Source organism: Microcebus murinus, chromosome 18 (assembly GCF_040939455.1).
Source record: "Microcebus murinus isolate Inina chromosome 18, M.murinus_Inina_mat1.0, whole genome shotgun sequence".
NCBI lineage: Eukaryota > Metazoa > Chordata > Mammalia > Primates > Cheirogaleidae > Microcebus > Microcebus murinus.
The window spans coordinates 42,213,368-42,238,451 of NC_134121.1; the positions used below are offsets into that span (position 1 = coordinate 42,213,368).

Here is a 25,084-nt window from a genome sequence, read left to right on the forward strand (position 1 = left end):
CTTGGCTCCTTTGCCAGTGTTTTGCATGAGTCTTTTTTTAAAACATCCCGCTGGTAGACAAATGCATGAGTCTTGATTTGGGAGGGAAGGAAGGAGGGAAAAGGACTCCCTAATTCCTCCACAGGGTCACAGTTACAACTCGAGCCAGCTCAGACTTGTGAAATGAAAGACCAGAGAGGTTAGGGGCTGCTATGAGGCCATAAATGTGTCTGTACTCCTCATAAATTATTTTTTTAACCACATTGCCACATAGATACTGGGATATCACACAAGCCCTTAGATTGGAAGTGTCAGGGACAGAAAAACTAGTAAGATGCAGCTTATCCACTAAAACATCCAGTATCCCTTATGCCTTTCTTTGTGTTTGGCAAGTAAGCTTCCCAAGGTAATATGCCATTAAATGTCAGCATAACTGTGTACCAGGTCCTGGACAAGAGGAGAGATGCAGGTAGCTCTCTTTCTTGAAAAGTAAAGACACTGGCAGTAAAGTGTTATTTTAAAGACCACAGTATAAGGGAGAAGCTCCTATTCATCTTACTACAGGTAAGGGGAAGGGAAATTAAAAGACCACACCAACTGTGGCGCAAGTTGCAGTTTACCTAGGCCACTTACAGGGCAATTCTCAGCTTTGAACTGACTGTTCCCTCCAGGTCCTGGGTGGGATGGAAGTTTACTATAGAGGCTTTCCCTGGTATGGGAGAGCAACTGAGTTTAATGTGGCATTGAAGCCCAGCATTTATTCTTGGGTTTTGCAAATCCATACACTGGAGAGGTGGGCATCAAGGTGTATCTTAAAATGATACTCCACCACACACCCCTTGATGCTGCTGCTACAGCCAGAGGGCCATAACTTTTCTGACCCCCATCCCCAATTCCTCTCTAAGTCATGTCAGTTTGTTTCTCCTCCCCCACAGGGTGACGGGTTACTATAGGCCCGGTCTCCTGGGGTCATGAAAAGAATGCCAACCAGCCAAAAAAGAAAGAATGCCAACCAGCCTTGTGGGTGGGTTACTGGCAGGAGGAATGAGAGTGTTAAGATGCTTCCCCCTCACCCCTGCCTCTTGCTTCCCCAGTCCTGCAGTTAGATCCCATTGCTCTCTCTGTTGCCTTGGTAACCAGCTCAGCAAGAAGAAACTCAAGCTCAGCAAAGCCCCCAGGTTCTCTCTGCCCTCCTGGCCTGCCTCGTGGTGGGCAGAAAGAAGGGGAGTGAAAGGGGCAGACAGATCAGCCTTAGGTGGCCGTGCCCAGTCCCGTTCTTGAAGCCCATGGGCTGGGTTCTCAAAGCTTTTTTACCCCCATCTCCTCATAGTTGTTATTCATACCACCCTGCCTTCGTCTCTTATTTCTTCCATAAGGAGGGAACAGTCAATTTGAAGCTGAGAATTGCCCTGTAAGTGGCCTAGGTAAACTGCAACACGTGCCACAGTTGGTGGTCTTTTAATTTCCCTTCCCCTTACCTGTAGTAAGATGAATAGGAGCTTCTCCCTTAGACTGTGGTCCTTAAAATAACACTTTACTGCCAGTGTCTTTACTTTTCAAGAAAGAAAACTACCTGCATCTCTCTTGTCCAGGACCTGGTACACAGTTATGCTGACATTTAATGGCATATTACCTTGGAGTGCAGGTTCCCTGCCAACCCTATTCCCTTCAGGATTAGCACACAGGCCTGCTACCTTGTGGGGCAATTTAGAACAGCAAGGACTTGAAATTCCAGAGTCATCTCCCAACATCTGCAGCCCACTTGGGTTGTCCCACTAGGGTAGTGATTTTCAACCCTGCCTGTTTGAATCAACTGGGAAGCTTTTCAAAAATACCATAAGCCTTGGCCCTGCCTCAGATATATGATTTAATTTGGATGTGGCCTGGGCATCAGTATTTCTGAAAAGCTGTGATTCCAGTGTGCAGTCAGGATGAAAACCACTGCTGCTCTAGGAGGACCATAACTTGAGGCTTCCTTCCCTGATTCAAGGTTTTGAACTTAGTCTCTACCTGATAACCTTGAGTAGTTGGAGGCGTGTGGGGGTCCTGTTCCCTAAGCTTCTAGTTTTTAGAAGTCTCAGCACTTTTATTTCTAACCCCCACACCCTTCACACTCCCTAATTCTTCACCCTTCCTAACCAACAATCCCAAATCCTGCCCAGAGAGGAGGTTGCCAAGGCAACCGGCTTAATCTGGTAACTGTGGCATGTGCTGGGAGAGATGCCCTCCTATCTTCCTATTTGGTTCATAAAATGCTCCCTGGGGAGCTCTAAGCCACTCCAGCCATTTCCCTTTCAACCCTGAGGATGTTGGGGTGTCAATAAAGGGGGTGCAGGAAGCTGATTCTCAGACTTCTAATCCAGCTTCTTAGCCAAAATTGTGCTTACTGTTCCCTTTCCAAATTCACAGATGGGTGTGCAAAGCTTTAATTTCTGTGAATACATGCTCTAGCGCACATGGGACTAGATCTACACATACAGTAACATGTATGTAGTACACACCCTATTCAGTTTTACCACCACTCCCAGCCATTCACATTCCTGTCCCTGCCTGGTTGGTACACAGTAAACAGGGGTGGGGCATTGTTGAGGGCAGCCTCAACCCATCTGGAACCTGGTGCCACTTTCTGCACTTTGTAAGCCTAACCTAGATGTGCTCACACTAAACATGCCTTTATACCCCCTGCTCCTCCTGGGGCAGTGTACTCAAAGACAGAATGCTTCTGGCATGGGCATCAGGAATAAGGATTATTTAGAGTGCTATTTTGGCACCACTCTGCCCACTCCATGGCTACGTATGCTCTGGGCTCAATGCTTGAAGATGTTAGTTGGCAGTTCTGGGGCTTGTCACCTATTTCCATGGCCCTGCTTCCTTCTGCTGCCAGCTGGGATCAGGTACCCTTGTGCCCCTTGTCTCCTCTCCCTGCCTACTATCTCCTCCTCACCCCAACAAGACCTGCCACAACCTGCTGCTCTCTGCCTGGCTCCTACCTGCCTGCCAGTACCTGCCTTACAGACCAGGCCCACACCACCTATTGTGCCCTACCAGAGAGGGCCAATGGGCACACCCCCCTCCCCCCAGTGCCAATGCCAATCCATCCAAGAGGCCTTCCCTCACAGAAAGATGATAAAGACTTATTCCTGTGGGTATGGCTCAGGGTTCAGCAATCTTTGTAGGCCTTACCTGGGTACAAGGTAAGTGAGTCAAGGTGCGCAAGCCACAGGCCTGTCCTGGCTCTTTGATGCTAAGAGACCTGAGAATCGCTTGAGCCAGGAATCTCTCTCCATTGGTGAATCACTGCCTCACCTTTGCCCTTAATTTCTCTGACCCACGTCCCTCACTGTTCCCCCCCAGGTCAGCCCCAGTGCCCAAGTTCAAGCCTCGAGGGGGCCAAGGGGTCCCGGCAACCCGGCCCAGAAAGGGCAGGGGCGGGGACTGGGCGGGGACTGAAGGAGGGGGCGCGGTCTCAGTTCTGCCACCTTCCCCCCGGCCAGGAGCGCAGCCGTCGCCGCCGCCACCACCGCCGCCGCCGCCGCCGCCGCCGCCGCGTCCGCTCATCCTTGCTCTCCGCCCGCTGCCTCTGTCGCCGCAGCCCAGCCCAGGAGCGCAGAGCCGGGGGCACCGGCCCCACAGCCTGCCCACGCTTCGGGCCGCGTGCCGGCTGCAGCCGGCATGGGGGGCTGCTGAGAGCGGGGACTCCTTCCCTCTGGCACCTCCCCCGGCCACTGGCCACTGGACTCTGGCCAGGGAGCCTTGGGCACCTCTGGCCCCCAGTCCGGCGCCTGGCACGGCCCTCCGCTCTGCTCCTCCGGCTCTGAGCATCGTGTCCCCGCCCCCCCCGCCCGCGCCCGGGACACCTGGGTCCCCCGGCGGCCCCTAGGAGAGGGGCGGGGGGGGGCATGAAGCCACTGGAGAAATTTCTGAAGAAACAGACATCGCAGCTGGCCGGCCGAACGGTGGCGGGAGGTCCCGGCGGGGGTTTGGGGAGCTGCGGCGGGCCTGGAGGGGGTGGGGGACCTGGCGGGGGCGGCGGTCCAACCGGGGGACCGCGGCCGCTGCAGCGGCGTCAGAGCGTGTCTCGCCTGCTGCTCCCAGCTTTCCTCCGGGAGCCCCCGGCGGAGCCCGGACTGGAGCCACCCCCTGAGGAGGAAGGGGGAGAGCCGGTGGGGGTCGCGGAGGAGACGAGCAGCGGGGGACCCTGTTGGCTGCAGCTAGAGGAAGTGCCGGGCCCCGGGCAGCTTGGGGGAGGGGGGCCCCTGCGCTCCCCTTCCTCGTACTCCTCAGACGAGCTGTCCCCGGGCGAGCCCTTGACGTCGCCGCCCTGGGCCCCCCTGGGCGCCCCCGAGCGGCCGGAGCATCTTCTGAACCGGGTTCTGGAGAGGCTGGCCGGAGGGGCCACCAGGGACAGCGCCGCCTCAGGTAGGGAGTCTGCGGGCTCATCCATCCCGGAGCAGGGGGGTGTCCGGGTTCCTCCTCCTTGCCCTTGGAGAATGAGGGTAGTGCTGGGGCCAGGGTGTGGGGTCGAATGGTCCCCCGAAGTGGGCAGGGGCCTAGCTGAGGACAGACCCTCCAGCAGAAGAGACGCGCAGTGCCCATCTTCCTCCCTGTAGCAGCCTCACCCGCCACTGGAGAAGAAGCTGAGCCCCTCTCCTTAAGCCACCCTTCCTTTCCCCTGGACATTTTAGCCACAGACTGCCATGGGTCCCTGATGTTGCCTACCTCCTCCTGTGGCCTCAAATTAGGGCCCGACATACTAAGATGGAAGCTGCCCAGCGCAGCTGTGCCATGCTCCAGAGGTGCCCAAGCCCTGAAAACCTTGACAGGAGTCCCTGACTCTGTTTAGAAGCCCCCAGAGCACAGGCTGGCCCACTCAGGGCCCAGGCTGCCCTTTGGGATTGAGCGAAGGGATACATTGTCCTTAGCAGTTTGGTGGGGAGATGGCATTCTACTTGGGGGTGGACTCAGAAGGTGTCTGTGAGGGGAGATGTGGTTGGGCAGGCATCGGGGCCCTGCAGCATCTAGGGGTTCCTGAGCCTCTCCAGCTCCCACCCTTCCGGTGGCAGGCCTCAGCACACAGCCTCTTTAAAAAATAATAACCACACCCTAAATGATGCTTATTTCTTAAATGAGGATACTATTTCACCACTCCCCACGAGCACCCCAACTAATCGTCCTTTGAGGAAACTGAGGCTCCAAGTTGCTGGTTAGTGGCTGAAGTATAAGACGTAGGGGTCTTTAGGTCCAGCTCTCGGCATTACACTAAACCCAGGAGGGTCTGAGGTTTGGGAGGGCTCACTGATGCCCTAACGATGGGGGCTTTCACACTTTGCTCTCAGCTCTCTGCAGGGAACTCCATCCTAGGTGTGGGGAGTGGGGCTCCACTTCCCAGATTTTTCTCAAGACCTGAGTCCTCTCCTTTGGCTCAGGCTGTAGTTGCCCTGGGGAGCTGACACCTTTTGGATTTAATTAGAAAAATATCAGACACACTGCTCTCCTAACCATAACTTCCCGCCTACACCACACACCCTGTGTCTTTATGACACATTCCCTGGGGAGGCTGTGCGTTGGACCACAGCCTGCCTGGGAAGACACAGATGCCAAACTGTAGCCCCCATACCAGCATCTCCCCCACTCTGCCCGGAGATCCTCTTCCTTTGCTCTGGCTTAGCTTTCCTGTGAGATAAGGAGTCTAGGCAGGGTGTCATGCATCTCTATGCCTGTCCCCATCCCTGGAGCTGGGGGGTGAGCGCTGGGGGCTCTCTGACTCACTTTAAGAACAGAGCAGGGTAGCTAGGCGGAGAGGAAAAAGGAGAAACTATCTTTCCCTTCCACGGGGATCTGGTGCTACACACTCTGTTCAGTCTCCCCTGGAGTAAGACTCTTGAATTCATTGTCACTCATATTATCTGGCAGGCTGGATCCCCAGAGTAACTGGTTTGGGAAACCCCAAACCAGTCCCAGAGTGAATGAGAATCAGCTTAACCTGCCACTCTGATATTCTCCAATATAACCAATGTTCTTAAGCCGTCTCGGTTTCCTCCCAGGGTGTGTGGGAGGAGGGAACTCAGAAGGTACTCTAAACCTAGCCAAAGCCTCTTAAACATCTAAGCAGCTCCATCTGACCACTAGGTTCTACCCTGACACCCTGTTTGCCTCAGGCATATTGAGAACCGTACAAACACTCAGGATTCTGGGTTTTTATTCTAGCTCCAGGCAAGTCCCTCCCAGCTTTGGGCCTCTGAAATGTTTCTCTGAAATGAAATAGTTGAAGTAGATGGTCTTGTGTTGGTTCTCCTACACCTTCATGGCTAGAATGGACCACCAGGGGATGGTTAGCCAAGGGCCATCAGAAGCTGTAGTTTTGTCCTGGGGCAGTGCCTGGGGACCTGGCCCTAACCTGTTCTAGGGAGGACACCTGGTTCCCTCCCTGCACCTTGTCTGTTTGTGTGTGCCAGGCAGCCCTGCCCCACCCCGGGGCTGGCTGCAAGTCAGGGCGACCTTGTACCTGGCGGACTGGCTGAGCCAGGCCCAGACAGGGGTGCGGAGGGGAAAGGGGTGGTGAGAGGAGCCACTCCCCTTCACCCTTCCATCATTAACCCTTCTGTCTCTGGACACCCAAAGGACACAGGGTTTCTATTTAAAGACTCTGGGATCAAAGAGATGGTAGTCTCTCCCTTTCCCTTTTAATGGGGCTGGTTCCCACCTGCCTAGTTGGAACTCAAAGCTGTTAGGTAGGGAGTAGGGAGGGGAGAGGGGCACACACACACACTGGTGCTAACCTTTGTGTTTAGAAGTCCTCTCTGTCTAGAGACCCCGTGGGGCTACTTCTTTTTTGGGGGGCAGATCTCAAACTTGGTGTTATCTGACAACTTCCCACATACACTGAGCAATGCACATGGCCATCAGAGGCACGCCCCCCTCTTCCCTTCAGCTGCCTTGGCAGCTGCCAACCCCACCCCCGCAGCGGCTGCCCAGAACCTTTACACATGTGTGTGTGCACGTGTGCAAAGCATGACGGGGCAGGTGGCTGGGGCTCCAGCCTGGCTAAAGAGCAGTCGCCCTCAGGGGCAAGAGAGGGAGGTGGGAGGTACTGGGTTTCCAGTCTGGTTCTGGAAATGCCCTCCTGACATCCGTGGCACCCACTTATCTCTACAGATATCCTGCTGGATGACATCGTCCTCACCCATTCTCTCTTCCTTCCGACTGAGAAATTTCTGCAGGAGCTACACCAGTAATATCCTTTTGTGGAGCTTGTAAAAGGAGAGGTCAGGAGGGAGCCACTCCCTCCACCCCATACACAATGTCTGAGCCTGAGCTCTCACCTAGAAAACACACCTGAGTTTCAGTCCCAGCTTTTCTGCTCACCAGCTGTGTGACCTTGGGCAGGTCACCTAACCTCCTGGGGCCTCAGTTTCCACTTCTATAAAATGGAAGTAAATGGCACCTGCCCTACCTACCTATGCTATGAGGCTGCTGTGAAGATCAATCCGATAGCAGCTGTGGGAGTACTTTGGACACTGCAGAGCCTTGTGTGAATATAAGGTGTTATTATTCTATTAAGGTGCCTCTCCTCCCCGACCCCCACCACTGAATTATTGCTCTAAATATCTGGTTGCCAAGTGTGTTATTATAGGGTCTGATGTAAACATTAGGCCATGGCTGTGCTTCAGGAGGGTTTGCTAGAGACGAGCCACTGTCTGGGCTCTTCGTAGGGTCTCATGTTAGCATAGGCCCTCCCACTGAGTTATTTTAGGACCTAATTGTAAATGTCAGGCCACTGAATAGAATGTCACAGGCCCTCTTAGAAACATCAGGCTTTACAATGAGGTACAGTCAGATTTTCATTAAGCACTATCAGCCTTTATCAGCTGCACTGTGAGCTGTGGGCCCTGGGCTGGCCAGAGGTTAGATGCATTTGGGCAGGGCCGGGCGTCCTCAAATCTAACAGACAAGAGCTGGATGTGGTCAAGTGGGTGCCACTGTTAACTACTCTAAGCAAAAACTTGGTCTGGGGCATGAGCAGGTCTTGGAGGTAGGATCCCTAAATCTCCTTTCTCTCTGGCCCCAAATCCAGAGAATATTTGGAGGTAATTTAGCTTTGCACCTTCCTTCTCTGTTCCTCAGGTCTGCCTGCTCAGAGATTTTTCTTAACTTAGGGGTCAGCTTTGTTTGGGCAGGGGGCATGGAGGGCCCTGAGGGGCTGGGCCGGAAACAAGCCTGTCTAGCCATGCTTCTCCATTTCTTGGACACCTACCAGGGGCTGCTGCAGGAGGAAGAGGGGGCCGGCCACATCATCAAGGTGGGCCTGGGGCAAGAGAAGGTGGGTGGGCAGGTTGTTAGCTCTGTAGCTGTGGAGGGGAGCCCTTTAAAGGAGCCATACTTCCCAACCTGAGTACCTGGAAGGAAAAGATGCCAGTGGGCCTTAGCTTGTATGGTTCTGCTATGCTCAAACGCTTGAAGACCCTACCCCAGCCGTTGCAGAGAGTGGTCCTTGGGATGAGACCCCTGTCTTCACCTTCTCTGTCCTCCTCTCCCCAGGATCTGTACCTGCTAATTATGAAGGATGAGTCCCTTTACCAGGACCTCCGAGAGGACACTCTGAGGCTGCACCAGCTCGTGGAGACAGTGGAGCTAAAGTGAGGGGGAATGAGTTGGGGGAGGAGACAGGAAAGTGGTCCCCAGGGTTCCTCTATTACAGGGCCTGCCTCTGGCCTTTTGGCTCCAATATTGTTTTATTTCAGCTCCTCTCTCTTACTGAAGGGTAGCACAAAGCACTCTCTCCAGTCACTTTTTTGTCCACTCTCCCATGAATTTGTCTGTCAATCCAGTGGTGTACTGGTAAATATTTAACAAGCAGCGCTTCAGGAGGAAGAGCCCCAGTTTGTAGCTTTTGCTGATTCCCAAGGTGTAAATTCTCTCACCATGGCTGATTTCAAGCTACTGACATGACATCACTGAATGCAGAGTTGGGAAGAGATGTGCAGTAGCGGGCTGGGTTGTAGTGTTTCCACCATACAAATATAGTAGGCGTCAATAACCCCAGGAGCATAGATAAAACAATTAGGAAACTATCTTTTTTGTAATAATTTATTTGATGATGAGTTTATAAAACATATATGCTTATTTATATATATTTTCATAGCTGTTTGAAAACCAGTTGGCAAAATTCCCCAAAACTTAACAATCTGTTCCTGTGAGCCAGTGTGAACCAGCTTCAGGACACCACTGCAGCCATCCATCTGTCCATCCATTCATCCATGTATCCCTTCCACCCTTTCTGTCTCTCTCCTCTCCATCCCTACCAGCACAACCCTTATTTGGGCTCATTATCTCTCACCTGGTTTATTTGCTGCAGCCTCCTGTCCAGGGCTTCAGCTTGTGGTCCTGTGTCCTCTCCTTTCCCTCTCTTCTCTATCATGACACCAGAGGGATCTTTCAAACTTCCAGAAATGATGCCATCAGCATCCATGCTCCTCATTGCCTCCAAGACAAAGTTAAACATCCCAGCATAGCATTCAACACCCTTCCCTTTCTGCCCTCTACTGTTTCTTGCAATCTCTTCCCCCTGTTTCCCTCTACCCATGACATGCCCTATACATCCCATCATTCTCTTAACTCCTTTGCTTTCCAACTAACTTCCTGTTGTCAGTTACATTGTCCACCCCAGAATGCCCTTCTTCCACCCTCTTCTCTTCCTGTTGTCCTCCAAGGTCCAGGTCAAATGCCATCTTCTCAATGAAAACTTCCCAGATCCTCCTTTTAGGAATAGCTTTCTCCCTCCCCCACACCAACATAACTGTCCTGGTACCTTTGTTATATCAGCAACACCTCCTGCCTCGTGTTAGAAGTAGCTGTGTGCATGTCTGGCTCCCTCCCAGACTGTGAAGTTCTTGTTGGCAAAATTCAGCAAACAGTTGATGACCTACTACCTACCATGTGCGAAGCAGTATGCTAGGCCCTGGAGGATGAAAAAAAATTCAGTAAGAACCAATCCCAGTCCTCAAAAGCTCTTGATCTTGTAGAAGAGATAAGACATGAACACAAGTATCTCAATGTTCTTTAGCAGTTGAGGCAAGAAAGTGACCTTTCCTGGTGGGTGTGGTGGGTCAGAGACGAATTCATGGAAAAAGTGGCATTTGATTTGGGTCACTTGGACAGTTGTCCCATGCTGGTCATTGTCCTGTCTTCTGACTCCCTTAACCACCTTCTGAAACTGGTGCTGGTGCATCCTTGACCCACTTCTGATATTGCTGCTTGATGCTGCCTGCCTGGTGCTCTGTATACCTGGCAGGGCTTGCTGATGCCCAGCTGTGTCCCTGCCAGGATTCCAGAGGAGAACCAGCCACCCAGCAAGCAGGTGAAGCCACTCTTCCGCCACTTCCGCCGGATAGACTCCTGTCTACAGACCCGAGTGGCCTTCCGGGGCTCTGATGAGAGTGAGTGTGGGCATTAGGAGGGGCAGGGCACCCTGAGTGGCTCAAGAGGACAGGTGGGGTCTCTGGGTCTTGGGCACCTTTCAGTGCTGTCCCCCTGTGTAGTAGAACTCACCACTTTCACAGCACCTTGTTCAGAGGGCAGCCTCTGGTGGGGAACAGAGGTAACCTGGAGGGGACTGTGCCATGCTGCCACTCTGCCCTCTGTTGAAAAGCTGCTTTCTGTCTCTGTCCAGTCTTCTGCCGGGTCTACATGCCTGACCACTCTTATGTGACCATACGTAGCCGCCTTTCAGCATCTGTGCAGGACATTCTGGGCTCTGTGACGGAGAAACTGCAGTACTCGGAGGAGCCCGCAGGGCGTGAGGAATCCCTCATCCTGGTAGCTGTGGCCTCCTCTGGAGGTGAGGGTCAGGAAGAACCGGGCTGATGGCCTGAAGAGGAGAAACTCACAAGCTCAGTGCCCTGGGGCAGGGGTAAAGACTGAATTCTAGGCCCTTTGCTACTCAAAGTGTGGTCCTGGAACCAGCCTCATGTGCAGCACCTGGGAGCTTGTTAAAAATGTAGCATCTGAACACTCTGGGAGGCCGAGGCGGGCAGATTGCTCGAGGCCAGAAGTTCGAAACCAGCCTGAGCAAGAGCGAGACCCCGTCTCTACTATAAATAGAAAGAAATTAATTGGCCAACTAATATATATAGAAAAAATTAGCCGGGCATGGTGGTGCATACCTGTAGTCCCAGCTACTTGGGAGGCTTAGGCAGGAGGATTGCTTGAGCCCAGGAGATTGAGGTTGCTGTGAGCTAGGCTGACGCCATGGCACTCACTTTAGCCTGGGCAACAAAGCAAGATTCTGTCTCAAAAAAAAAAAAAAAAAAAATGTAGCATCTGAAGCCAGGTGCAGTGGCGCATGCCTGTAGTCCTAGCCACCTGGGGGAGGCTGAGGTAGGAGGATCACTTGAGCCCAGGAGTTTGGGGCTGTCGCGTGCTATGATTGCACCTGTGAGTAGCCACTGCCCTCCAGTGTGGGCAACATAGTCAGACAGCATCTCTAAAAAACAAAGAAACAAACAAATAAACAAACAAAACAACTACAGCATCTGAGATCCCAGCCCAGACCTGCTGGATCAGAATTGGCATTTGAACAAGACTCCCAGGGATTCCTATGCACATTAAAATTTGGGAACAGTGGTCCGCAGCTCCCGGGTTCTGATCTGGGTGCCGCCTCACTCACCTGTCGATTGTGTTCTGGTCCTTTAGTGTCTCTGTGCATCTAAGGATGCTATATTTTTCAGGCTAAAGACACAGGGTGGGTCACTAATCATAAAGCCAGCAATGTAGCCACAGCCTTATTTTCCTCTAAGTTGGGAAAAAAATTCCTGCCTTTCCAATGTCACAGAGACAATATAGAATAAGAGAAGAGCTGTAAAAGAACATTAGGGGTTAAAAAAAGGTTATAAATACAAAATAAATCATCATTTGACAAATTTCAGATAAATATGGCATAAACTGGTGATGAGTCCCGTTAGTCTAGAATATGTCATTGTGGGGTTAGGAGTTTCTGGAAAGGATGGTGACAGTGCTGGGGTGTGGGAGGGGGCAGGTGGCTGGGGCTGAGGCTGAGCAGCTTGTTCTCCTGCAGAGAAGGTCCTTCTCCAGCCGACTGAGGACTGTGTTTTCACCACACTGGGCATCAACAGCCACCTGTTTGCCTGTACCCGGGACAGCTATGAGGCCCTGGTAAGAACTCCTTCCCAAGGCTTTGGCTAGGAGCAGGGAGGGCTGAGGGGGTCTGTGAGCAGTCCTTCGCCCTGCCACTGGAAGCCCAGCCCCTGTACCCCTGCCTGCCACCAGGTGCCCCTCCCGGAGGAGATCCAGGTCTCCCCTGGAGACACAGAGATCCACCGAGTGGAGCCTGAGGACATTGCCAACCACCTTACTGCCTTCCACTGGGAGCTGTTCCGCTGTGTGCACGAGGTGGGGACTGAAGTGGGTGCTGGGCTTGGGGACCGGAGGGAGAAATGTGCCCATGGCAGACAGTATCTGCACAGAGCGTCCTGTTAGAAGGCTCACTTGCAGCGTGCCCTTGGGCACTGCATGGCCATAACTGCTCTAAGCCTTTGTCCCTTCATCTGAAAAAATGGCAAAGAGAGAGTCCCTATAGCAGAATGGTTCAGGGCCCAAGTCCTCCTTACACAGAATCTCACCTGGGGTTAGTATTTTTTAAATAGTCATCACTATTAGGCCAGGCGAGGTGGCTCACACCTGTAATCCTAGCACTCTGGGAGGCCAAGGCAGGAGGATTGCTCGAGGCCAGGAGTTCAAAACCAGCCTGAGCAATAGCGAGACCCCATCTCTACTATAAATAGAAAGAAATTAATTGGCCAACTAATATATATAGGAAAAAAATTAGCCTGGCACAGTGGCACATGCCTGTAGTCCCAGCTACTCGGGAGGCTGAGGCAGGAAGATCGCTTGAGCCCAGGAGATTGAGGTTGCTGTGAGCTAGGCTGACACCATGGCACTCACTCTAGCCTGGGCAACAGAGTGAGACTCTGTCTCAAAATAAATAAATAAATAAAATAAAATAGTCACTATTAAAGAAATAAAATAAGACAGTGACAATAATGTCTACCAGATGGTTGTCTTGAGGATAAGTCAGCCTTCAGCAAGTGCCTGGCACCTAGTAAGCGCTCAATAGACGTGGAATATTGTTAATGTTGGCTGTTTGTTCCCCCCATCTCTGTTGCATCCCATCCTGTCTCGTTCTTCTATTTTCCACCCCTTCCGCCCCCGCCCTCCTGCCTTTCCCTCCTCTCCGCCTTGCGCTGCCACCGCCCCACCCACGCCCCGGCGCCTTGGCCGCCCCTCCGCACCGTGGGTGCAGCTGGAGTTCGTGGACTACGTGTTCCACGGGGAGCGCGGCCGCCGGGAGACGGCCAACCTGGAGCTGCTGCTGCAGCGCTGCAGCGAGGTCACGCACTGGGTGGCCACCGAGGTCCTGCTCTGCGAGGCCCCGGGCAAGCGCGCGCAGCTGCTCAAGAAGTTTATCAAGATCGCGGCCATGTGAGTGCGGCGGGCGGCGGGAGGGGGGCGCTGAGGCCCACGGCTAGACCGGCTGTTGCCAGACAGCCCGCTGACCCCGCATCCCACCCCGCAGCTGCAAGCAGAACCAGGACCTGCTGTCCTTCTATGCCGTGGTCATGGGGCTGGATAACGCCGCCGTCAGCCGCCTGCGGCTCACCTGGGAGGTGATGAGACCCCTCCCTTTCCTATCTGGGGATCTTGGCATCCGGGGCGCCCCCTGGGACGCGGCTAGCCTGTAAGGAGTCCTCGTGCCCGTGGGAAGGGGGCGCCCTCTTCTGGCAGACACGGCGGGTACACAGCGTGGCTAATGGACCCTGTCTTTGTGTAAATTAGTGCAAAGCCGGATCCCCACCTGCGAGGGGGCAGGCAGCCCTCCGCCGGGTTACAGACTTGGCGGGAGTTGGGCTGAGTTTCAGCCGCACTCAGTGGGGCCACCTCTGTGCATGGCACACGCATAAGCAGAGGTCTGGCTTTCCCCCAGAATGATCGATTCCTCTGGACTGTTTCTAGCTCCTCCACCTTACTGCCCACCCCCCCACACACACCGCAAGACAGGCAGACCCTTACCCTCTCTAACACCTGGGATTAGTCAGGAGCTCCCATGTAACCCAAGAAGCTCTACTCTGATGTCCGTTCTCCCTCCTTCAAACTCTCTGCAGAAGCTGCCGGGGAAATTCAAGAACTTGTTCCGCAAATTTGAGAACCTGACAGTGAGTGGGTTTGGCTCTTTCATCTATCTTTGGACCTACACCCCAGAAACCTTCTGTTCCCAGAAACTCTCTTCCTCAAGCTTCCTTTTCAAGATTTTTAGTGCCTGGGACTCCCACCCTCCCCACCATGCTGGGAGGGGAAGGGTGGAAGGATTGCTACCCTGTTTTCCCTGGAGGAGTCAAGCTCCTCCCCACCACACCCCCAGCTAGACACTTACACACATCCCTGTCTGGTGGGGATGTATGTAGGGCAGGGGGACGGGGGAGGGTGGTGGGGGATGGCTTCTGGGTACAATGGGCCCATCTGTCCTTTGATCCCTCTTCTGTCCAATGCTAGGACCCCTGCAGGAACCACAAAAGCTACCGAGAAGTGATCTCTAAAATGAAGCCCCCCGTGATTCCCTTTGTGCCTCTGATCCTCAAAGGTGAGAGTTACTCCCAGGTTGTGGCTCTTCTATCTACATTCTCCTTTTCCTATGGCCCAGTTCTCTCAGTCCCCTCTTGACTAGCCCTGAGTGCCCGCCTGGAGAGGGACACCCCCAGACTGGAGTGGGTTCTGCGGGAGGGGAAGGTCCTCTTCTCTTAGCCTTTCCTTACACCGGATTCCCTCCTCCTCCCCTAGACCTGACATTCCTGCATGAGGGGAGTAAGACCCTTGTGGATGGTTTGGTGAACATTGAGAAGCTGGTGAGTGGCACTGCCAACCCCTAGTCCCATGAGTGGTGGGCCTGCATCCTCCCCCTCTCTCCTGTCACCTCCCTAAAAATAGCAGCCTTCCTCCATGGTGCCCAGCTTGCCTAACAGACTCTTGACTGTCTCCCTGGTGGCATCACTGTGGCAACCCACCCACAAGTGGCAAAGCTGACAGGCAGTTTGGGGGCAACTCTGCCTCCCCCTCGCCTGGCGCCCTGTTACACCCCTTCCTTTGGTCCTTCAGAGAGGGACTGGAGGGAGCAAAACCAAAAGAGTTGGTGAATGGAGGAGGGGGAGCGGAAAAGGGGGAGCATCTTTCTGTGCCCTTTTCAGGGCTCATTCCTTGTCATCTCCCAGCATTCAGTGGCTGAAAAAGTGAGGACAATCCGCAAATACCGGAGCCGGCCGCTTTGTGAGTACCCAGGGTTCTGAGCGCATTACAGGTAGAGAACTCCCTGCTCAAATATGGATTTCTGTACACTTGTCAGTTCTCCATTCTCTCCCTGGCCTCCCCAAAGGCCCTCCTCCCAACACCTGTCCCATTCCACAGCCTTATTCTCTGCCCAGTGAGTGTGCAGAGGACAAAGGGAGGCTGGGAACCTGACTGCCTCTCCTGTCTTACACCCAGGCCTGGACATGGAGGCATCCCCTCATCACCTGCAGACCAAGGCCTACGTGCGCCAGTTCCAGGTCATCGACAACCAGAACCTCCTCTTCGAGCTCTCCTACAAGCTGGAGGCAAATAGTCAGTGAGAAGGGAGGTTCTGGTCAGCCCCCACCAGGGTCTTTGGGCACCTGGCACTCAAGCACTTTGAACGATGCCCTAACCCACATCTGACATCTTTCCCCGGAGCAACTTCCCACCCCATGGGGAAGAGCTGGATGGACTTAGCCCTGGACTCACAAGCCTGTTCATCCTGCTGACATCCTCTTTCAAGTCAAGACCACACTTTGCTGGTTCCTGCCCTCTCTGGGAAAGGGGGTAGAGTTCCTCTGTCCCCTCCCATCGTGAAGTTTCTAACTTCCTTTTCCCAAGCAGGAAAGAAAGCTGCCCACCCGCCCATCTCGCAGAGTGGAATTGTGGGAGGGATCGGCAGCCTTCTCCTCCACCCCCTGTCCACCTGTCCTGCTTCTCCCTGGTCAGGGCTGGGCCCCCTGGATATGCTCCTGTGAATATTATATTACCCTCTGTGTGTGTGTGTGTGTGTGTGTGTGTGTGTGTGTGTGTGTGTATGTCCCCTTTTAGGGAGCAGGAGTGCATCTGGTAATCGAGGGGTGGTATTGTGTGTGCTGGGGGGGGTCCTTCTGTTCGGTGCTACTCTGCCCCTGGGACGTGCGGGGTGCTTCCCCCACCCCCACCACTCCCTGCTAAGCTCCTCACGCTGCCCTGCGTGCCCAGGCTTGTGGGCCAAACTGCTTTAAGGGCAGGGAGCAGCAGCAGGCAAGAGGAGTGACCCAACAGCCCTTGCAAGTCCCCCACTCAGGCCTCCCGAAGGTCCCCGGGTGAACCTCGATGAGAGGGTGAAAGATGCTCAGGGAAACACAGGCCTAAGCTGCCTAAAGGACCCTCCCTCTGCTTTGCAATGGGGTGGGGGCAGCGGTATCAGGAGTTAAGGGTGCCTGCTGCCCGCACTCCTGCTTTTTGGGGTGTCTCACTGCTAAGGAGGGAGTTGGCATCCCCTTCTGGCTCCTGTGTCTACACCAGTAACATGGTCTCTGTCCCTCTCCCTGTCTTGACTTCCCTTTTGTCCTCCCCGTGGAGCTGGGGTGGGGTGGATCCCTGTACTGGGGCAGGCAGCCCCCCCAAAAGTGGGGTTGGGGGATAGCAGAGACCATAAAGGCGAAACTGGACTCTGACAAGGCCTTTATTGCCTCTGCTCCCTCCTCCTCCCACCATGGGCCTCCAGGGCTGAGGGGTGCAGGGGCTCCTGGCAGCTACTGGGTGAGGTTTCCTGGTGCAGCCTCGCCCTCCTTTCTGGCACCTCCTCTTTCCCTCTTGAAGAGGCAGCAGCAGCAGCAGCAGTAGCAAAAGCCACGGCTGCTCCTGCTCCAAGGGTGTATATATTTTTTACCCAAAGCTCTGGAATTGTAAATTTATTTTTTAAAACTCAAAGAGGGAAAGAGCCTTGTATCATATGTAAACATTGTATAATAGGTAATGTTGTACAGTCCCTTTTATACAGCAGTCTGTCTTTTTCCTGCTACAAAAAATGTCTATGGACATACGCAGGCGCTGTGACACCCCCCCTCCGCCCTCCGGCTCCCCGATGCCTCCCTGCTACTGCTGATGATGCCTGTCCTGTGCCCTCAGCCCTGACTTCCCGCCCTTCCTCCTCAGCTCTCAGCAGCCATCTCACTCCAGCTTCCCCTACCCTCCTTGAATGCCGGGACCCACCAGCCCAGTCTTGGCTGCCACTCGCCCTGTGCCCTGACGCTGTGCCCAGGGCCCCCCAGCCCCCTTCCGTGCCCCACAGCTTTAACAGAGTGAACCATGCGTGTTGTACAGGCTCAGTTGTCATTGCAGAAACCACTGGGTGGAGAAAAAGCAGATAAAGTCTATGAATCAACCTGCCTGCTGTTCTCCATTCTGTTCCTTTGAGGCTGGGGAAGGGCTGGGGGAGGGGAGCGGGGTGGCTTCAGTGCTCCCAGGCCTCAGCAGGGCTGTTCTGGATGCCTTTAAAAAAGTGAGTGAGAGGAAAAGGTGCCAGCCTCACATAGCGCTGGGATGTGTTAGTGCTCTCGTGTTCCAGGTGGTATAAATATGCGATTTCGTTTCATTCTAACTCTGTAAGGTAGAAGACAGAGGCTGAGTGGTCCCAGCATAAGGTCCAAGCTACAAGGTGTGGGAGGGGGCAGCACTGGTCCCCTGACCCAGGTCTGTCCACTGCAGCTGGCATGCACGATCCACACAACTGATATTTACCAATTCTACTAAGAGATGGGGCACACAGAGTCTACTGCTAGGCTGTAATCATAGCCTAAGTTCTAGCAGGCAGCATGTACTCAAATAGCCACAAAGAAGTCCTCAATCTTTCCCTGACCCCCATCTGTTCCTTCCTTAATCTTCTGCATCTAAGAAAACGGTCCTCTCATCCACCCTGGTTTTCAAGGCAAAAATCTAGGACTCAACCTTGATGCCTCCTTCTCCCGTCTCTCATTCATCTCATTAGCCAGTCCCATCAGCTACAATTCCAGAGCATATGCTCACTGAGCCACTCCATGGCTCCCCTATGACCATCCTAGTCCAAACCACCTTCATATCTTCCCTGGATGGCTACACTGGCCTCCTTCCGGGTCTCTTGGCTTCCTCTCTCCAACCCACTCCTAGCTGCTACCAGTGGGTCTCCACACTACAGCCAGGGTGCTCTTTTTAAAACCCCAATCTGTAATCCCAGTGCTTTGGGAGACCAAGGCAGGAGGATCATTTGAGCCCAGAAGTTTGAGGCCAGCCTGGGCAACATAGCAAGACCCTGTCTCTTAAACAGGTGTGGTGATGCACACCTGTAGTCCCAGCTACTAAGGAGGCTGAGTTTGGGGCTGCAATGAGCTCTGATGATTCCATTGCATTCCAGCCTGGGTGTCAGAGACCCTGTCTCTGAACAAGTAAACAAACAAACAAAAACCCCAATCAGATCACATATGGCTAAGTTTAAAAAGACTGGCAAGGCCGGGCACGGTGGCTCACGCCTGTAATCCTAGCACTCTGGGAGGCCGAGGCAGGTTGATCGCTCAAGATCAGGAGTTCGAAACCAGCCTGAGCAAGAGCGAGACCCTGTCTCTACTAAAAATAGAAACAAATTAATTGGCCAACTAAAAATATATAGAAAAAATTAGCTGGGCACAGTGGCGCATGCCTGTAGTCCCAGCTATTCGAGAGGCTGAGGCAAGCAGGATTGCCTGAGCCCAGGAGTTTGAGGTTGCTGTGAGCTAGGCTGATGGCACAGCACTCACTCTAGCCTGGGCAACAAAGCGAGACTCTGTCTCAAAAAAAAAAAAAACGACTGGCAATATCAAGTGTCAGTGAGGATGTGGAACAACTGGAACATTCATACATTGCTGGTGGGACTGTAAAGTGGTACAACCACTTTAGAAAACTGCTTGCTAATACTATTAAAACTAAATGTACACCTAACCTATGACCTAGCATTTCCACTTCTAGGTGTACACTCAAGAGAAATTAGCACTTGTATCCACCAGACACATACAGCAATGATCATAGCAGATTTGTGTGTGTGTGTGTGTTGTTTTTTGTTTTTGAGACAGAGTCTCACTCTGTTGCCTGGGCTAGAGTGCTGTGGCGTCAGCCTAGCTCACAGCAACCTCAAACTCCTGGGCTCAAGCAATCCTCCTGCCTCAGCCTCCCTAGTGGCTGGGACTACAGGCATGTGCCACCATGCCCAGCTAATTTTATATATATATATATATATATATATATTTAGTTGGCTAATTAATTTCTTTCTATTTTCTTTAATATTGTTTTTTTTGAGACAGAGTCTCGCTTTGTTGCCCAGGCTAGAGTGAGTGCCGTGGCGTCAGCCTAGCTCACAGCAACCTCAAACTCCTGGGCTGGAGTGATCCTTCTGCCTCAGCCTCCCAGGTAGCTGGGACTACAGGCATGCGCCACCATGCCCAGCTAATTTTTTATATATATATCAGTTGGCCAATTAATTTGTTTCTATTTATAGTAGAGACGGGGTCTCGCTCTTGCTCAGGCTGGTTTTGAACTCCTGACCTTGAGCAATCCGCCCGCCTCGGCCTCCCAAGAGCTAGGATTACAGGCGTGAGCCACAGCGCCCGGCCTAATTTCTTTCTATTTTTATAGTAGAAATGGGGTCTCGCTCTTGCTCAGGCTGGTTTCGAACTCCTGACCTTGATCTATCCACCCGCCTCAGCCTCCCAGAGGGCTAGGATTACAGCCACTGCGCCCGGCTGAGTAACCACTATTTTTACTTCTATCCTGGCAGATTAATTTTCCCTGTTCTTGAACTTCTTTTACATGGAATAATACAGTATAATGATTCAATATTCTTCTTTTACTCAATATCAAGTCTGTCCCAGGTGTTGTGGCACCTGCCTGTAGTTCCAGCTTCTTGGGAGGCTGAAGCAAGAGGACTGTTTGAACCCAGGAGTTTGAAGCTGTAGTGAGCTATGATAGAAACACTGTACTGCAGCCTGGGCAACAGAGCAAGACCTCAACCCTAAAAATAAAATAATAACATAAAATAAAATAATATAGCTGGGCATAGTGATGCATGCCTGTAGTCCCAGCTACTTGGGAGGCTGAGGAAGGAGGATAACTTGAGGCCAAGAGTTTGAGGTTGCTGTGAGCCAGGCTGACGCCACGCGGCACTGTAGCCTGGGCAACAGAGTGAGACTCTGTCTCAAAATAATAATAATAATAATAAGAAGAAAATAAAATAAATGAAAATTTAAGTCTGGGCTGCGTACAGTGGCTCACACCTGTAATCCTAGCACTCTGGGAGGCCAAACTAGGAAGATCGCTTGAGCAAGAGCAAGACCCCATCTCTACTAAGAAATAGAGAAAATTAGCTGGGCAACTAAAAATAGAAAAAAAATTAGCCGGGCATACTGGTGTGCACCTATAGTCCCAACTACTAAGGAAGCTGAGGAAGGAGGATCATTTAAGCCCAGAAGTTTGAGGTTGCTGTGAGCGAGGCTGATGCCACGGCACTCTAGCCAGGGCAACAGAGTGAGACTCTGTCTCAAAAAAAAAAAAAAAAAGTTAAGTCTGTGAGATTTATTCATGCAGGTAACAATCCTTTGTTCCTTTTTTTTGCTATATAGTATTCCATTGTATGAATTCCAGTGCCGTGGCTGTCAGCCTAGCTCACATGGTATTCCATTGTATGCCCCAACTTATTTGTCCATTCACCTGTTGAAGGACACAGAGTTTTTGTCCAATTTATTTTTATCATCAATAAAACTGCTATAGGCTGGGCGTGGTGGCTCATGCCTGTAATCCTAGCACTCTGGGAGGCCAAGGTGGATGGATTGCTCAAGGTCAGGAGTTCGAAACCAGCTTGAGCGAGACCCTGTCTCTACTAAAAAAATCGAAAGAAACTAATTGACCAATTAAAAATATATATATACAAAAAATTAGCCAGACATGGTGGCACATGTCTATAGTCCCAGCTACTCGGGAGGCTGAGGCAGGAGGATCGCTTGAGCCTAGGAGTTTAAGGTTGCTGTGAGCTAGGCTGATACCACGGCACTCACCCTAGCCTGGGCAACAAAGTAAGACTCTGTCTCAAAATAAATAAATAAATAAATAAATAAATAAATAAATAAATAAATAAATAAAACTGCTATGATCGGCTGGATGCAGTGGCTCACACCTGTAATCCTAGCACTCTGGGAGGCCGAGGCAGGTTGATCACTCAAGGTCAGGAGTTCAAAACCAGCCTGAGCAAGAGCGAGATCCCGTCTCTATTAAAAATAGAAAGAAATTAATTGGCCAACTAAAAAATACATAGAAAAAATTAGCCGGGTGTGGTGGTGCGTGCCTGTAGTCCCAGCTACTCGGGAGGCTGAGGCAGGAGGATTGCAAAAAAAAAAATTAGTGGTTACTCAATGGGATGGGAGAAAGTATTGACTGGGAAGAACCATGAGGAAGCCCTCTGGGGTGATAGAAATGCTCTATATGGTGACCTGGGGGTGGTCACCACACAGGGTTTGTATTTGCTCATTGAGTTGTTCATGCAAAATTTATATATCTTATTGTGGCTATGCTATATCTCAATAAAAGCAATTCAGATTCTAACACTCAGTTTTCAATAACAGAGTAAAAATCAAAATCCTCCCTCCCTGATCCCCTCTCCTATCCCTTTGCCCATCACTAACTCCACTCCAGCCACTGACCATTTTACTGTTCCTAAAACACATAACACTCATTCTTGTCCCTGGGGTTTTGCCTTTGCTGACCACTCTGATGAGAAGATCCCACCCACCCCTCACTCTCTGTCCCCCTTACCCTCCTCTATTTTCTTCAAGGTGCCCATCACTACCTGGCAGCACATTTATTTCTTTGTGTATTTGCTTAGTGTCTACCTCTTCCACCAGAATGTTAGCTGCGGGAGTCTATCTTGCTCGCCATCCAGCACCTGGCACAGAGAAGGCACTCGATACATATCTGTTGAATGAATAAATTAGGTTGTTTGAAACAGGAGCCATAGAATGAAACAAGACACAAGATGATGAGTGCTCTCGGAATTGAGCCAAGGAGATCCACTGCTAGTCTGGGGATGGGGGGAGGGAGCGAAAACTTCTTGGAAGAGATGACCCAGGCCTCGAAGCAGGAATAGGGTTTGACACCTAAAGAGTGGAAGTGGGAAGTCAGGGATGAGGCACTGGGAGTCGCTTGGGAATTGGGCCTTGATCAGCATGGAGAGTTGCCCCTGCCCTATTGAGCTGGTTGCTAGGGGAGCCAGAAGTGCTGAGGTTGAGCAGATTCTGCCCTCCTCAAAGGGCATTGGTCACACCCTCAAGGACTTCATGCCCTCAAGCAGGATCATGGGGGCCCGCTCCTTGTCCTCCTGCCACAGCCTCTCGGCCACCTTCAGACCATCAATCATCTACTTCTCCAAAGTGATGATAAGTGTTGACCTTCCAGAGAGTGTACTTTGCCACTTGCTATGCTCGGCTTAATGTGCATTCTCTCATTTAGTTTTCCCCCAAAATCCATGTGGTTGGTTCTATCAGCTCCACTTTCCAGATGAGAAATTGAGGTCTTCAGAGATTTCTTGTGTATGTGTGTGGGGGGGGTGTTTTTGAGACAGAGTCTCACTCTGTTGCCTGGACTAGAGTGCAGTGGCATCAGCCTAGCTCACACCAACCTCAAACTCTTAGGCTCAAGCAATCCTCCTGCCTCAGCCTCCCAAGTAGCTGGAACTACAGGTACATACCAAAATGTCTAGCTAATTTTTCTTTCTATTTTTAGTGGCCCAGCTAATTTTTTCTATTTTTAGTAGAGACAGACTCTTGCTCTTGCTCAGGCTGCTCTCAAACTCCTGAGCTCAAGCCATCCTCCTGCCTCGGCCTCCCACAGTGCTAGGCTTACAGGTGCGAGCCACCGCGCCCATTATTAAGGTTTCTTAATAATGGAGACACAGCGAGGTCAAGTTCCCAGCCCTAGCCTTCACAGCCAGCAAGGACTCGGACACAGTTATTCTGACTGCGGAGCCCACGGTTCATACTCTGCAAATCCTGGGAACTAGAATAGCTGAGAAACATCCACTTTGTGCTCATGAGGCTGCAGGTCACCTGACTGCGTCTGGGGGACCACCTTTTCCGAGCCCTTGCTCCACCCTGCCTGTGTTTTACCAAGAAGTGGTAAAACAGCTCTGTGGGCATTGGGTGGAGAGGATGAGCTTACTTGGTACCATCACGCCTCCTACGCTGGTCTAGCAATGAACCCTGCGTCATAACGTGCCCTTTGATGCGGTGTACTATACACAGAGCGAAGGATTTAGGCAGTGCCCTTTTAATCCACTAGGTGGCACCACCAAGATTACTTTCTCAAGGCGCCTGGAGATGGGGACCAGGCTGCAGGACAGAGAAGAGGATAGAGCACTTCTTGCAGGAATCTTGAATACCCCTAAGTAGGTCTATCCACAAGCATTAGCCGTATTTGACCAGAAGAACTTGTTTCTTCAGTCTCTACCCCTGTACTGGCTCTTTCCCTTTTAGCATTAAAATCTCCTCCTCTCTGCCAGGCATGGTGGCTCACGCCTGCAATCCTACCTCTCTGGGAGGCTGAGCGGGCGGATTGCTGAAGGTCAGGGGTTCGAAACCAGCCTGAGCAAGAGCGAGACCCCGTCTCTACTATAAATAGAAAGAAATCAATTGGCCAACTCATATATATATAGAAAAAATTAGCCGGGCATGGTGGTGCATGCCTGTAGTCCCAGCTATTCGGGAGACTGAGGCAGCAGGATTGCTTGAGCCCAGGAGTTTGAGGTTGCTGTGAGCTAGGCTGACGCCATGGCACTCACTCTAGCCTGGGCAACAAAGTGAAACTCTGTCTCAAAAAACAACAACAACAAAAAAAAAACACTTCTCTCAAGTCTTTTTTTTTTTTTTTTTTTTTTTTGAGATGGAATCTCACTCTGTTGCCCAGGATGGAGTACAGTGGCATCATCATAGCTCACTGCAACCTTGAACTCCTGGACTCGAGCAATCCTGCTGCCTCAGCCTCCGCAGTAGCTGGGACTACAGGCACAGGCCACCACATGTGGTTAATGTCTTACAAAATGCCCCAAATTCTTGATTTGTCTGATTGTTTCCTCGTGGTGGTGTTTTTTTTTAGACAGAGTCTCACTTTGTTGCCCAGGCTAGGGTGAGTGCCATGGCTTCAGCCTAGCTCACAGCAACCTCAAACTCCTGGGCTCAAGCAATCCTCCTGCCTCAGCCTCCCAAGTAGCTGGGACTATAGGCATGCACCACCATGCCTGTCTAATTTTTTGTATATATATTTTTAGTTGGTCCATTAATTTCTTTCTATTTTTAGTAGAGACGGGGTCTCGCTCAGGCTGGTTTTGAACTCCTGACCTCAGCAATCCGCCCGCTTCGGCCTCCCAGAGTGCTAGGATTACAGGCATGAGCCACCGCGCCCGGCCACTCGTGGTGGTGTTTACTTGCACCTTCATCACCCCTACACAGGGAAAGCTGTAAGTTCTGCCCTCAGCAGCACTGTCCAATACAAATATGATGTGGGCCATATATGTAATTTAAATTTTCTAGTAGCCACATTAAAAAAGTAAAAAGAAACCGGTGAAATTAATTTTAATAACATTTTATTTAACTCAACATATCTGAAATAATACCTCAACACAGAAGAAATACAAATATATTAATGAGATATTTTATATTCTTCTTTGGGGTATTAAGCATTTGAAATCTGGTATGCAATTTATACTTACAGTATGTCTCAAATTGGACTAGTCACATTTTAATTGTTCAATAGCCACAAGTGGTTAGCAGCTCCCAAATTGGAGAGCATAGTTCTTGTGGTGTCTATAGCTTAAATACTCTAGGGAAGAACATTTTATAGATGATGCTGTTAAATTGCATTATAGTGGGAGGTGCATAACATCAGGTTGGCCCACATTAGTGATGGTTAAGTTTGACTCCTTAGATGGGGGGACTGCCAGATCTCTGCATTAAAA

General features: G+C 51.6%; 1 protein-coding gene across 1 annotated transcript; it reads left to right on the forward strand.

Moving 5' to 3' along the window:
• The first annotated feature begins 3,526 nt into the window (after nucleotides 1-3,526).
• On the forward strand, nucleotides 3,527-17,467 carry RAPGEFL1 (Rap guanine nucleotide exchange factor like 1). The gene is made up of 15 exons (XM_075994548.1): nucleotides 3,527-4,398; nucleotides 7,135-7,210; nucleotides 8,137-8,278; nucleotides 8,518-8,615; nucleotides 10,303-10,415; nucleotides 10,649-10,816; nucleotides 12,053-12,150; nucleotides 12,265-12,387; nucleotides 13,298-13,476; nucleotides 13,571-13,661; nucleotides 14,157-14,207; nucleotides 14,545-14,632; nucleotides 14,830-14,894; nucleotides 15,258-15,312; nucleotides 15,529-17,467. Exons 1-15 carry the CDS (start codon nucleotides 3,879-3,881, stop codon nucleotides 15,651-15,653), a joined length of 1,992 nt encoding a protein of 663 aa, XP_075850663.1. The 5' UTR covers nucleotides 3,527-3,878; the 3' UTR covers nucleotides 15,654-17,467.
• The last annotated feature ends 7,617 nt before the right edge of the window (nucleotides 17,468-25,084 follow it).